We start from the raw sequence: 15,917 nt of genomic DNA on the forward strand, positions 1-15,917 counted from the left end.
CTGCAGGCCTTTATTCATCACTGCTGTCATTATTTCTTCCTGCTGCTGTATGTGCCAGACTCTACTATCAGGTTGTAAAGCAGGCAGACACGTTGAGCACCCCAGGAGAAAAGCAAATGGACCCCTAGGCACTTCTTCCTCTGTATGACCCTCCAGCACTTGGGCCACTACTAGTACCTGGCCTCCTGACATTTTAAGCTGGACTGTATCTGTTCATCACCAAGCTGGCCTCGTGCACACTCCTCCAAGCACTTTTTTATGTAAGTTTTGCCAACTGTGTAAGTTAATTAGGAATGACTGCCACTTTTCAGGACAACATGATCACTTTGTTTTGGTCACATGATTTGTTTTGGTCATATGATCACTTTGTTGTGGTCATATGATGGATTACAGTTCAAGCATGTGGGTGGAAACTTGAGAATAAAATTCTGGTCTGCATAATGCACCTAATGTATATGTTGTAGTGTTAGGACAAGAGTCTGTTCACATGTGTGTGAATGGAAGGGTGTTATTGTGCATTGTTTAGAAAACCAGTTGAATCAAAGGAATTAACTTGTATAACTACAACTTGTTTGATTTTTAATCTGATTGCTAGGACAGTATAGAGTTTTACTATCAGATGCTCACGTTGCTTGAAGCACTCTGATGCAATATGCATTCTTTGTCTTCTCTCTTTCAGTCTTTCCAAGGAAGTCAGGGTCGGGCCTACCTCTTCAATTCAGTGTAAGTATATGCATTTTTGCCTGCCATAGCTTTTAGGATGTAAGTAGGTTGCTGCATACTATAAAGTACTACATTTGAGCACTGTTACCATATTACTGAGGGAACCCGAACTGCTAATTAACTTTCAAACAGCAGATGGTTGTGGTTCAGGAATATGCCTGGATTGCTGGAGGATTGCCCTGCAGGGGGTGTCAGTGTACCCAGAAGATGTTCATACTGAATTTCTCTGTCTGCAGTGTCATTATCGCATGTTTCTTTTAAACCATGAACCCTAATAATATCTGCCAAATGTTGACCAGTATTCAGGGCAGGTATGGCATGCTCATGCCTTATGCCTAGCTGTTGGACGCCATTTTTGGATGTAGTCACCAGCGTAAACATGTGTTCCTTTCATCTAAGCAGTAGGTTATTACATGAAGTAGAGTAAAGAGAGTGAAATCCCAAAGATGGTGGAAATGCTAAAATAACACCACAGGTTTGGCTACAAGGAAAATTCAGGGTAACATAATAAAAGGACATGGAATTTGCACATGCCCACATAGATGGTCTGACGTTTATTTTCATGCTATCTGTTCCTGAGGAACCACCTTTATTTATTTAATGACTGATAAGTAGGTGGGTTTGGCTTGTGGACAAACTCGTGTCTGTAAGGCATAGTTTGTTTGCACATTTTTGTTTTAGTTCAGTGTATTGAACTGCAAGCTGTTCTGTAGTGTTTGTATGGAACCAGTGTACCTTTTGTGTATGTTTCCCTAAAATGTGCTGAATGATATTTGTCCTCTGCAGTGTTAGCATGCCATGTCCATATTGTCCTTGTGGTCAGTTTATCTGTAGCCATTTGTCCTTCAGCTTTCATTCTGCTGATGATATGTAAGATGCAACAGATTCTTCTAGTTTTCCTATGTTGACAGGATGTTTTTAATCCTTTGTACCAGTGTGGATGTTTGCTAATGTCAAAGCTAACTAGGTTCTTAATTGATTAATATTCATTTGTGCATGGGCAGGACAAGGCAAATTAGATGGTCACTGATCATTGCAAAAACAAATGCTATTTTGACTGATTTCACAATGTGATTTTTAATGTTCTGTAATGGCAGTAATACTAAAGTTAAAAAATGAACACTTGAATAAAAATGTCGGATTTGATTGCGTTGGTTACAAGATTTTTTTTTAAGTTTTATCCAGCTTCTGGAATTAAAGTGCATTTATTTTTCCCCATGTACTCCCCCCCCCTTGCTTGTTGACCATTAAGCATTGTCTGCTGCTTTCCTCTTCCTTTGCCCAATCACCCACTAACAGTTTGCTCCCCACATAACCCCACAAAGATCTTTTGGACTATGTGGACCCTTCAACAAGACATAATAAGTTATTAGTGCTGGATTCTTTTGCTTAAACACACACACTTTTGCCTTAGAAGGGAGAAGAAGATGCAGCATTTCTTTGCCAATGGCTAAAACTGACATTTAATAAAATGAAAGTGACAGAAAAAGGTCATAGTACAGAACTCAAATGTTTAAACAGATGATAGAGATCCTAGAGGGGGGTAGGGGGTGGGTGGGACACAGCATTAGTGTGTGTGTGTATGTAAAAGCATAGATAGCAGAGTTCATGACCCGGTACAAAAAGTGACAGTCCTCACTGAGTGATAATGGAGAAACGCAGTTTGTTTTGAGACCGGAAAAATGTCATCATTGCTTAATCCAATTAACATGGTATGGTGTCGATATGGTCTTAGCATGAGTACATGTAAGAAAATTAAATGCCAAGCAACAGAACACACACTCCATTTTTACAGACTAAATTGAATCTCCGCAGTCTAACAGCTAAAAAGTAGTGTTAAAGACAGTTGTCTGGAATGATGTCACTTGTTACGGAACTCTGCTTCTAGTTGTGTTATTTGGTAAAGATCTTTAGTTTGCATGATGGACCATGACCTCTGCCATCTGTGTTTCCAGCCAGCTACACACAACAAATACACACTTCCTGTCTTTCAGGAATCTGCACCAAATGTCCAACTATCTGAGTAAGATTTTTTTTCTCACAACTGTATTTTTAAAAGTCTGTTCTAGACAGTAGGAAAGAAGTTCTGTATTTTGTTCTCCTTTCTTAGATAACTCTTTAAAACACTGTATCCAGCCCCAATATATTTAGGTCCTAATGAAGGAATCATTTAGACTGGAAGCCTAAGAAGGCTATATTGTAAAACCAATTTTGGCCCAATAAAATGCTGCATGTCACCTTTGTGTTCCATAGTTTTCTTTCAGTGAACCAGCATGGCATTTCTTATATTTCATGTTGCCAAGAGGAAGAGGTATGTTCTTGTGATATGTGCTATATCTGTAATACTTCTGTTTATCAGAGGTATCTGTGCTCTCAGACTCTACCAATGGGGGACACTGTCCCTCCACCCCAAAAAGTGGCAAGGGTCTGTCACATGACTCCCTTCCAGTCCATTTGACCTTAGTTTGTCCTAAGTTTACTGACAACATCCAGTTCTTGTCATTACCATTCACCTTCGTGTGTGTGTGTGTGTGTGTGTGTGTGTGTGTGTGTGTGTGTGTGTGTGTGTGGTTGCAATGCTAGGCCGTAACTCCCCTTTCTGTCTTTATGACATCATCACTTGATAGAATTACTTCTCCCACGACAAACTAAAATTCATGCACTCTTCATTACATGCACCTTGGCTAATGCCTTCTTAGAGTAAAAACTAAGCATATGTATAGAACTTCTTGTTTTTCTGCCCCCTTCTCTTCAAAGAATTTTCAGGGTCATTGACCAAGTCTCTCATCTCAGTTGCTGTCACACCTGCATTTGTCTTTGTGCAGTGCATTGACAACTTTTGTCTTCTCACACTTCATTTAAAACCAAAGAAAATCCTTCTCTCTTTCATTCTTCTGGCCCACTTAGAGCTGATTGTCCAAGATTTTCATCCTTTGTGTTGTCCTTAAGCTGAGTCCTTACTCTTATCATTAAAACCTGGAATAGAATTTCAGGGTATTTGTACAAACATATCACTGCTATAGTAGTTTTGGATGTTCAGAGGTACTGCTGCATAGGTAAAAACCTGGAGAGATACAAAGAGTATTTTTTTTCTAGGTCTGGAGTCAGGGAATGGAGTGCCATGCATGCATCACTGTATATGGTCACAGTAATTCAAATGTAACTGTACAAACTGTGTGTAACAGATAGTCAGTGGAGGTATATTTCTGCTAATGAGTTTGATTTGTATTAGTTTTTCAGGTGCACATCTCTCTCTCTCTCTGTGTTTCATTCATGGATAATTTTTCATGTTGTATATTCAGTGCGTTTTGATGCAGCTTCCTCCCTTTCCCTTTTTAAGGAACATGGTGGGATTGCCGACCTTTGACTTATACGCCTACTGCCACGTCTGGGTGGTGCAGTAGCTTTGGCTTTGCTTCTGTCTGTGTGGGACAATGTCATGTTTTGTGAATTCGGGCATAGTGTGTCCTTTGCCAGCAGCCAGCTGAGTGTAGGCTCTTTGACCTCTGGCCCTGTCCTCTGCTCTGATTAATATTCATTTGTGTATGGGCAGGACAAGGGAAACTAGATGGTCACTGATCATTGCAAAAACAAATGCTATTTTGACTGCTGTGTTTGCTTTATGCCATTGAGGTAATAAAAAGAAGCTGACCAGTGGCCACATTGTCTGAATTTACTGAAGGGGAGAGCATATACTGTCAGCCAAATAAGGGGTCATAGGCTTAAAGGCAGCAGATTTTCTCTATCGATTTTACTAGCAGACCTGTGCAAGACAATGATACGATGTGTGGGCTATGTTTGTGTACCTTTGTGAGTATTTACCTAAGTTTGATTAATGCAGTTATGTCACTGAAGTGCATCTTCCAGTACTACTGCTACTATGATACTTGATTAAAAACCTAAGAGTTTGATCAACTCTGTTTTGACTAAATGTCCTTAGAATGTGGGCATCACATGTGTTATATTAAACAGCACTGTAGAGTTCCACCTTTGCATATACGACTCAACAGGGCAGGCAGTGCCCTCTTGACTCCTCTTCCTTCATGAATTACTGGCAGGCCAGAACCATCTGCATGGACTGTCTGAATGTAAATTATATATTCCTGGATCTCCTGGTTTACCCACCAAATACCTTTGACAACTCCCAGGCTTAGTCTAACAGTACAGAAACATGGCATAGCAATGTTTCACAGTTTTGCCTTTTACTGTTACACTGTTTGGGAAGTGACCCCGTCAGATGTTTGAGGCACAACAGTTTTTTCCGGCATACAACTCCTTTGCAAGTGGCTGTTCTGTTTGAGGCTTATGTAAATGAGTTTGATAAAGTGAGGACAGGTCTTCAGGGCAAGAAATCAGTAGTCAGTTTGCTAAATTCTAAACCTGTACCATAGCATCTTGTCGTTTGCCCTATGTTTCTTCCTGCAGTAAAAGTACTTCATTACTCTGCATCTAGCATGTTTAATTTCTTAGTGTGCTGGAGTTTATTTAGTGCTGTAACAGGAATGGACCTATTCCCTAAGGCAAGACATACTTAAGGTCTATGAGATTATCACTGACTCGGTCTTTGATGTTTGCCAGGAGTAGTCATGGCAGCACCCACAATGTTTACAAGATTGCCTCCTTTTCTCATTCATTTAGCATTTATCAATATTTCTAGCATAGTTAAAGATGGTCAGAAGTGTTTTTTTCTGTTATTTCAGATGCCTGAAGGACTACAGGCTTTCCTTTCAACATATGTTCTGGGAAAAAAAAGCCAAAAATAATAGGCGCAAAGCCCCCAAATTAGTTTTTAATGATTTCTCCAATTCACATAAAAAGTTAGTAGAATAACAGAGTTTTTTAAATCCGTATACTTTTTTAAAAAATAACATACTGCACTGATTGGTATTATCAGGTGTAATCCTCAGTGATTTACTGGAAATTTAAAAATTTTATGAGGGACAAGACAAAAAATATGAGAGAAAATGTCTGAAGACTACAGGAAAAACATAAGGAGCCTAGTTTGACTGCTTTGATTTCTGTTTGCATACTCTAATACTTTGTGCTTTGGACTGTGTTGCTATTGTGTCAGTTAGTTCATCTCTTTTGTTAGCTGTCAGGTGAGACACTCATGTTGCCTTTCAAGGTTGTTTAAGAAGTCGTGTACTGCACAAAACTGCCCTAGGCTAAGCCTTGTTGCCTGCCCTGTTTATTTTGGTCACTCTGGAATGATTGGATTCTAGCAAGTCAGCAAATTCCTGTCTCTGTGTGTGGTTCTGTCCAGGCCTCAGAAGTTACATGAACAAGACAACTTTCATTCACCCCATACCCGTTCTTTTTTTTCTTCGTGTTCTTCTTTTTCTTTCACTGTTTTTCCTCCCTCCCTAGACATGTTACCTCTTTTGTTAGTTATTCTGTGTTAAAGTCAAACAGTACCAGTATTTATAAGTCAGTACAAGGTCTAAGGACCTGAATTTTGTCTGCGACTTAAACAGAACATGCTGGAAAGACAGAAATGTGTGTCTGAGACTGCCCCTCCTATGGAACAGGCTTCCCATCCATGTGAAGCTGAGTTTGTCTATTACCTAGCTTAAGCGCAACCTAGACTAGTGGATGGAGAATAAGAAATTTACACCAGGCCTGGCATCCATGTCCCTTATGGACAGAGGCAGCTTATAAAAAATGCCTGGCCCTCAATGTCCTATTTGGATACAGGATGTCGTCATTCTTTTTGGAAAACTTGGCTAGGCTTAGAAAAGTCCCCTGGGTCATTTGTTTAGTAACAGTTTATGTATCTATAAAAGTAAAAAGTCACATATAACCTGATTAAACGCAATTCTGTTCCATGTTGCCATATTTTCTCTTTTAAACATGTTCTTTTTATTTTCTTCTTTTTAAAGTATTTTTTTTTAACTTTTTCATGTTTTTGGAACATTCATTACTTCATTCATTCACTTTCTGACTACCTGCTTAATCAGTCTGGGGAAGCCTGTGCCTATCTCGAACCTCAGTGTAGACAACCAGAAAAAACAATTCTGGATAGGAAGCCAATCTACTGTAGGATGAATGCATGCACTGCACTCATACTTAACCTTCAGATAAGGGAGAATGCTGGAGTAACCTGCAGGAAACTATACAGGGTCAGGGGTTACATACAGATGAGACAAAAAGCAACACAGCCAAGAACAAAATTGGAAAGCAAAATGTTGTACTGGCTGATAGTACAAAAGTGCCACCAATACAGATTACTTTCTTTTTATACCTTTAACAACTCTTGTATTCCCCCATGGCAGTAGTAAGCATTACCTGCTGTAAATATGTGTGTTACTCATTTCTGTATTTATTTACACCTTTGTTGATTAAGTAGGGATACTAGACATACTGTCTATGGCATTACGTGTGATAGTAAGGGTGCTTGCTTTTCTGTTGACAAGGCAGTAATCTCCACAGATAAACAATACATTTTTATTTCCATAGGTGAATATTATGTTAACTGTCTTGATGGGCCATTTTAAGCCTAATCAATAGCCTGTGGTCAGAAGCAAACCATGTAAATTGTGTCTATGAGGTGAAGACCTTAACTGTTGTGCAAACCCTTGGCTGAAAGCACATTGGTCTGTTCCTGAAAACTGAAGACTGTGCTTGGCGTGACACACTTTGACACCAGCTGACCAACTAGTGTTGTTGCGTTAACAGACTCTCCTGGATCCCCCTCCACGTCCCCATTATAATCAGCCTTGTTCAAAGACATCATATGAGATTACTAAAATAAGATTTATTGACAGGGTATTTACAGGTCTAATGTCTCTATCTTTATATGATAAAGTGTTTTATTATTATTCTAATTCAATTTCTTTCTTTCTTGACCTACTGTCATTTCACTGATAATTGTATTTTCACTTTAATGTAAACAAGAAGAGCCTTTGCTGCCCTTGAGCTGTGGTTGTAGGGATGCATTTCAGTTGTCTTACTCATGTCATAACAGTTATGCTGCAAGTAGTGCCTGAGGGCGCATAACTTGTTTTACAGGGCCTCCTTTTATGTCTTCACTAGAAATCTGAAGCCTTTTTTTTTGTCTTGAGTTGAGAGACAAATTTTGAGTTTAAATTAAAAAAAATAAAAGGTTATAAATAGATAATACCTCACCTATTTACAAGATGACAAAAAGAACATGATTTCAGAGTAGCCCTTTACAGGAATGTGTGTGCAACATATTCCCAGACATTGAATGAAAAATTAAATTAAAGTAAGTGAGCAACTAGAATCTCTCTAGAAGAACTGATGTATGGTTTATGAGCAAACGGGCTGACATGAGTTAAATGAAGTAGTGTCATTTAGCAAACTTCCAGGAGTTCTTACTGAAATAAAGTAACAAGACGTTTATGCTGACAGCTGATTTGGTATTTCTATATCCATTAGTTCATATTTAGTTGTACCAAAAATCAAGATGACACCTGTTCTCTTCTTTGACTTTTGAAGACTGTTGTGAAATAATAAATGGGTAAATCTAGGAGGAAAATAAAACTTCCAAGATCCTGCAGAGAATTAGGTGGTGTCTATGGAATTATACAGTTTTTAGTGAAAAAAAAATGTGTTGAAGAGTTGTCAGATTGTGTAAAAGTGTTATTTAGTGTGTTGCTGTACCTCTGCTCATGACTGAGAATGTGGCAAGGTGATACGATGGAAGTGGAGGTGTTGGCAGACGTAGTAGTGGGTTACAAAGGAGTTCACATAGCTGGTTGTTGTTGTGTATCTAGTATGTTAGCAGACCAGAGCTGTAAGAGTAAGAACATGGCAAGCCATCTGAAGATACCCGCATCAACTTCATGCACTGCATACTGTTTGGATAAGGGGCTGTTCCAGTGTCCCAGCAAGGCTAACTGAATGATTGTTACAGAGGACAGCGGACTACTCTTGTTACTGTCTTGCTTTTACTTGCTGTAACAGCAAACCGGTCACTGTAGGTTCATAAGCTAGCTGCTCGTGTGGGCCTTTTTAACTCTAGCAAGTTTTCCTTTTAAAGGGAGACTCAAACCCTGTCCCTTGCGACGGTGAGGTAAACACCTTAACCATTATACCAGTCTCATATCTAGTCTATGCATGCCATGTTTCCCTTACTCACACATGACATAGGCTGTTGTTCCCTTTTTGTAACTGTACCTCAGGTCTGACCTTTACTTAGTGATCAGCACTGCTAAACAACTTTTTATATGTTTTTGCAATAGCTGTTGTGAAAATGTGCACCACCTACAATTATATAAAAGTAGGATGATGTATAAAACCTGACTTTGTGCACACCCAAGGTGTGGAATAATGTCTTATTGCATGCACAATGCAGGATGTGCATGATAGTGCAATTCACTTGTTGAGTGGAGATGCTTTATTTTAGGCATGGCTATGTAACCTATAGCTCACTAACATTCAGAACTAGTTATCTAGTCAACATTGACAACAGTCTCCAGCAAAACCTTCCATCTCTGTTGTCCAAGGCAGTTGTCATCCCTCTTCTTTCATAGACCCAGTGGTTCTGAGGGAAAGAGAAGAGAAAAATAAGAAGGCCAGGAATCTATAAATATACCGTTAATGACTTGTCCCGAAAGGGGGAAAAGAAATCCCAAACGTTTTTAACTTAAATAGAATTCTTCTAGTTTCACTGTTTTCAGCAAGAGAGGAGATGGAACTTCTTTCTTGGTTACGCAGACTGCTAGGTGATTCTTTATAGGAATCAATTCTGAGCCTGAGTTAGCTCTGTAATGCCAATCATCTTCAGGTGCATTTTTCTTTTCTGAAACAAGTTTAGTGGACATAATTGTAATTAGATGTTATTATCAATGACACATAATAGGGAGTATATTTACAGATACATAACCTCTAAAGAGCTCTGAAGTTAATGCTACAAAAAGCTTGCAGTATTGGTTCCATCTGTCAGGGAAAGAATTTTTCTTTCTAATTTGTAGAACTCTCATAATTACTTTAATTGCAGCCAGGTGAAATTTACATTGATCTTCTACCCACAAAATGAAGTGCCCACTGTCAGTCCCTCCATTAGTCAGGCTTCCAAGTGTTGCTTCACAAAGCACAAATCATTTTAAATAAGTGTTTTCCCCTTCCCCTGGATGGTGACATTTCAGAGTTGCTTGTTCTTATTTAGTCTTCAACACTTAATTACTTCATGAAGTTTATATATGGTAGCATCATTTCTGCTGGTTGCCTAATTTCTGGCATCAGATAGTGTAACAGATCTGCTTTGTGTGCCAGTCCAAAGACTTTGACTTATCTTTGACCTCACTTGAGCAACCCTCTCATTGAAGAGTGGCCTCATGCTTGACAGTTGTAGTGGGACCTTTAGGAACAGCATGTTTTTTTCAGTTTTCTAGCTGATTGTATATGGAGTTGCTAGACTGAAATGTTATGCCAACAGAGAAAAAATTAAAACTTTTCCTGCTTCACTCATACTCGAAAAAGCATTTTAATGTGGGAAAACAGTTACTGAAAAGTGTTTTAGACCTCTCCAAAATAAACTTATCAGATGAGAGGCAGTCAGCACTATTGCCTTGTCATGTGTTTTTCCATTGCTACTAATATTTGAGCTTCTATAATATTCCTTTGCATTCTACTCTGTAATGAGGCTGAATGCAGCAGCCATCAGTAAGTGTTCAGTTCCCTGTAACAAAGCTCTCATTATCCATGGAATATAATTTTTACCATTTTTCAATAAACCATACTTATAAACAATTTTATTGTCACCATGAAGCATATAGGGAGAGGAGCATTCAGAAGGCTTTGAAATGTCCAGTTCCTCAAAATCTCTGAGCTTTAGGCACAATGCCTGCAAGTTTCTTTTAGGGGAGTCAAAGACAGGGACTTTTGTTGTGAGATTTGTACTACTCTCCCAAACAATGATAAAATAAGTACAGAAATAAACAAAATAATAAATAAGTGAGTAAAGTTTGGCTTTAAGACTGTGTAGCAAATATGTACTGTTACCTTTGGGATGTTGCCTACATCAGCTATATGAAGACAGGGCTCCAGATGGAGCATCCACGGAGCATAATTGTAGGCCCTGGCTTCCCATATTTTATTCACCTTCATATGAGATCACTGACTTCTGGTGCTGTCTTACGACAGCTGTAATTGGGTATAAACTGTTCGAACACACACACACACACACACACACACACACACACACACACACACACACACACACACACACACACACACACACACAGTGTAATTTGCAGGAGACACTTGTTAAATCTTTCAGTATTACAACCATTTTCTACTGTATGGTCATTGACTGCCACTAGACAAACCCGTGTGGCACACCAAAATTGCCAGTTGCTGTACCACTTTTAGAACTTAGTAAACTGAAATATAAAATCTTATGGTAGGTAGCTAAGCAGCCTCTCTTTCTTTGGAACAGATACTATTAGTTACCCTCATTAACATTGAACAGTATTCCTGAATCAGCTAATAACCATCTGCAAACATTTGGAATTGAATAAAATAAGTTTTTGCTGAAATAAATTAAGTAGTACAATGTTTGATTTTAAACATACAGTCAAGGTGCACTACTGAACTTGGAAATATAAAATGAAAGCTTCTTTGCAGCAATGGTGTCCTGAGTCTTAGCTAGTTACTTTGGCACCTTGTGTTCCCCTCAACTTTACGTTGAGGAGCAGACAACCTGTACCCTTGTACTTGAGAACTATAAACAATAACTCTTTTGAGCAAAAAAGGGTCATCTGGTACTTGAAGACCAAAAAAGGCTTGTCTTCTTTTGGAAACTGTAGTATACCACTTGCTACATCTTATAAAATGCACAAATCTCTGACGTGCTTCAACCCTGATCACAGATACATTATCAGCATTTGTTTGTGAATGGTGGCACTGTACTACCAAGTCAGCGTTTGCTGATTATTCCTCCTAAGACTTTGTGCCCAGGGTGGCTGTCCCACCCTAGATAGACCTCTAGTGGTGCTCATCATAAGGCATTTCCTACTGGGCATTTCTCCCTTATTATCTTGTGTAATCGCTTTGAGTCTCAAATGGTCAATGTATGTGCATATACCTCCATGTATGACAATGATCTCTGTGCTGTGTTGCTCTGTGACCACACCAGAACTGTTCAACTATTCATGGTCTACTGGTTTATAGAATGCTTTGTCCTTAGTCTCGTATATTTCATCTGCAGTTTGTAACTTCTTATGCAAGGATCTGGGAATGCTGTATGTGCATGCTTTGTGTGCAGCATATAATACAGAGAGACAGGCTGTTCTACTAAAGTACTTGTGGTAGTACCTCCAAAGAGTGGAGTCTTGGGGTCACTTTGTCTGTTAACACTGATGGAAGAGTTGGATTTTGTCCATAAAGTTACTTGGTACAAGCATTAGACATGTGCATCATGCGTAACAATTCTTGCCATAAATACCCAGCTTAGGACAGTCTCCCAATTGCATTCTCTGTTTTGTTTTACCTTTTAATGATTTCTGTGAACATTCTGTTATGTCTTTTATGAATTCATTACTCCACAGGAGGTAGGCAGCTGCTGTCATTTGCTCTCATTTCTCCATTGATGATGTCCACTTCATTGTCACTATGCTGTCTTCTGGACAAACTATGAACTTCTACCTGTGAGGTAGTCACATATATAGGTTTACTATCAAAACTGGAAACTGCAATGGTCGACCAGCATGCAGTTTCCAAGTTGGCAGAATGTCGAACCAAAACTGATCGACTACACTACAGCGAATGGGTAGTGTAGGTCGATAATTTGGGTTTGACATTGTGCAGGGAGGTCGCGGTTCAGTGAGCCACAGGGAATTAGCCAATTTCCTGGTTGGGAGGGTGGCCTAATGGTTAAGGTGTTTGCCTTACAAACACAAGGTGCAGTGTTTGAGTCTCACAAGGGATAATTGGCTAGGCTTAAAATGGTTTGCAAGGGCAGTTAGCCTAGTACTAACCTATGAACCTCACTGTAGTGCGATCTCGGAGTTGGTATACTTAATGTGCAGGGGGGTGTGTGGGGGGCACAGGAGGGCACAGCCTCCCTGCACAATAGTAGAATTAATATACCATTGACTGTAGAGTTCAGTGGTACGTTAATGTGCATAGCAGGAGATGAGTGATGTTAACTCCTGCCATGTCGAATACATCGAACCATGGTGGTCAATGTGTTTATTTTTGCTATGGTTTACTTTTCAGCATTTTGGGTCAACGTTTTAAACGGTCAGCTGAAGCTGATTCGAAATGCCAATAGTAAACATAGTGTGTATATATATATATATATATATATATATATATATATATATAATGTTATATATTCATACACATATACAGTCTCTATGGTACCTGTCTAACATTCAGTTTTTGCATTTTTTCAACAGCAAGATGTTCAAATGTTCTATCTATATATATATATACAGTCTCTATGGTACCTGTCTAACATTCAGTTTTTGCATTTTGTCAACAGAGACCTGTTCAAATGTCCTATGAAGATTTAACATTATATATACTTCGGTCTTGTCTTGTGTGACTAAAAAAATATAATTTTCAGTGCGGACTGCCTTGATTTGCTTTTATCAAGGATGTTCATGCACCTGTCCTGAAGTTGGTAATTTAAGCCTAGTTGTGTGTTAAAACATTTTTCCTCATTTATCTATTTATTTTGGTTATTTATCCAAGTAAGTTATCTGGTCCTAAAACATTTTCAGTCATGCCCAAAACCTTTGTAGGCAAGACAAACATTTAGGACAGGAATATGTTCATTACAGACAACATACAGGTATTTCAGGTTATTGCATTTAAATGAGCATGGCAAGATTTACATGAATATATCCTTATTTACATGACTGTAACATAATTTACATGGATATATTCTTTACGAAATAGACATTTCAGACAACAAAGTTGGCATAATATACATGGCTCTGTTCTTTGTATGACAGGCATTTCAGGCAGTAGTAAAACCATGTACTTCCATAACTGTAGTGAATGCTTTTTATTGCACGTGTGAAGGGTACTCTGGTCAGCAGAAATACTATGGTGATGGCTGCATATATGAGGAAAGGAGAGATTAGGATGATAGGATTTGCATTAGCTGTTATTGTTGAAGAAATGGTATTTATTCTTTTCTTTAAGGTGTTACTTGAGTGAAGCATTAAGGAGTTGTATAGCCTTTATTTCCTTCATATCAGATGGGAGAGCATTTCATTCAGAGGGAGCCATTTTTGTAAAGGGTGTTTTATTTGAGGTTTGTTTTATGAAAGTCACCCAAGAAGTACTGTGGTGATGTTTCTCAGATAATTTTTCTGTTCAGGGTTAGCAGTGTCCATTATTCAAAGATTTATTTGTAAGGGTATTTAGTACTAGAGATGCTCTGGCTTGCACTAGCAACCATTTGCATTTACAAGTGTTGGTGAAGTGATGCATTCTCAGATTATCCAGGTTAATGAAATTGAGGGGTTTGTTTTCAGTAGTTTCAATTGGTCTAGAATTATAAGTTGAGATGATTAGTGAGAGGGGAATAAGTATTGGAACCACTTCTTCTGTTTCCGTATGGTGTTGTCTAACTAATTGTTGATGGAATTGTTACAGCTCTTTCACAAACTTAAACACCTTGCAGACTGATTTGTGGGTTGTACTATATGTGCCTTTTTTTCAGTTCACACAGGTAGCTGTGTAGCCATTTTGATTCAAACAGCATGCATGTTTATGTAATGCCCATGACTGCAAACCCTAAGTATTCAAGAACAAAGACAAAATCTGTGTTTATGAGAGGCTGTTTTGAAGTACATGTCATATTACATTGCTACACATTTTCTGTCATAATTTTACGTTCTTGTTTCTTTTGGAAAATCTTTAGCTCAGTGTACTTTTTGCTTGGCCAAAGAGCACACACACATCCCCTGCCAAAAATGTCTCATTCATTTGGAACCATGCAAAGATTATTTTGTGAGGGTGTTTTGAAGACAGTTTCATTCTTTTCTGGGCACTGAAGAAAATAGCATTGTGCTTTACTTCAGGCCACTTTAAGCTGCTCTGTGTGACCCTGTTATGTCACCAAAAGTATGCTTTAGAATAATTCGTAGAGGCAGAAGACAGAACCATATGGTGCATTTAGAGCAGTTTCTTCTGGATGACCACAGATGCATTGTCCATTTTTTTACAAGGCCCGTACTGCGTAATGAAAAGTATTACAAGACTTTGCTGGAAGAAACAAATCCCTAGGTGTTACCATTGCCTGCAGACAGAGTTAGCCTACAGTTACATTTTTGCTGACACCTGGCAGTATAACCAATTACTGAAGCAGTGAGATGCCCCTCTAGTAACACTGGCAGTGTATATACCTCATAGGTTTAGTCTTTGTCTTTTCCTTGAAATAAATAATTTTCTCATGCTTTAAAACAAATGTAACCATACCTGTATCTTGGTTCAGTGTCTCTCAGGTATTTCCAAAGTTCATTTCCTGTGGACCTTTATCTCACCAAAAAAAAAGTCCATTTTGTAATTAGAAACAATCATTTGTGACCACTTGTTCCACAGATATACACACAAACACACAAGCTAATAAATGTACAGTACAATTTTTAAAAACTTTTTCAAAAAGAGAAGCGTGAATTGAAGACTTCCTTTCCAAATGGGACTAGTAACATTCAGTGCATGTCTAAATTCAGAACCGTTTCTGGTAAAACTTTCTCAAAGGTAGAATGGAAACAAGGAGACATTAAAGGGTCACTACACAAAGGCTGTCTTTTTTTAAAAAACATTTTTTTCATTTTCTTTTTGCTGATTTCTTCTTGACCTTCTGGCTATTCCCTGTTTTCACTCTATTAACTTATTTTCCCTGGGAGATGGAACCTTACAGCACATTCGGTCCTCTTTGAGGAGGGAGGGGCAAGAACTGAGCGGTGGAGAGCAATGTCATTGTCTTTCAAAAGTAGGGGGTTACTTCTTAAGCCCTAACCCCCTGCCACATGGCCAGTAACCCTCTCTGGGATTTGGCATGCAGTGGACATCTGTGAAGGTGTGTCAATCTGCAAGTGATGCAACCCTTCATCACTGTTCTGCCCTCTTGAAGGAAGTGCTCCTATGTGGTCTCCCCAGGGATTCTGCATACTTGTATATACACCTCCAAACCTACCTCACTGAAGAGCCAGCTGAGTCATGCCACTCCTCTCTTCCCCCATGTCAGCTCCATCAGGTGCCAAAGCTGC

At 38.8% G+C, this 15,917-nt stretch overlaps 1 protein-coding gene across 1 annotated transcript in view; it reads left to right on the forward strand.

Moving 5' to 3' along the window:
- Positions 1–15,917, forward strand: part of YPEL3 (yippee like 3) — a 75,351-nt gene that overhangs the window by 36,300 nt on the left and 23,134 nt on the right. The window contains exon 3 of the mRNA XM_044086279.1: positions 680–723. Within this exon, the coding sequence (XP_043942214.1) occupies positions 680–723 (44 nt within the window). The remainder of the gene's footprint in view (positions 1–679; positions 724–15,917) is intronic.

This window comes from Protopterus annectens, chromosome 10.part0 (genome assembly GCF_019279795.1).
Source record: "Protopterus annectens isolate FY-2018-M chromosome 10.part0, PAN1.0, whole genome shotgun sequence".
Classification (NCBI taxonomy): Eukaryota; Metazoa; Chordata; order Ceratodontiformes; family Protopteridae; genus Protopterus; species Protopterus annectens.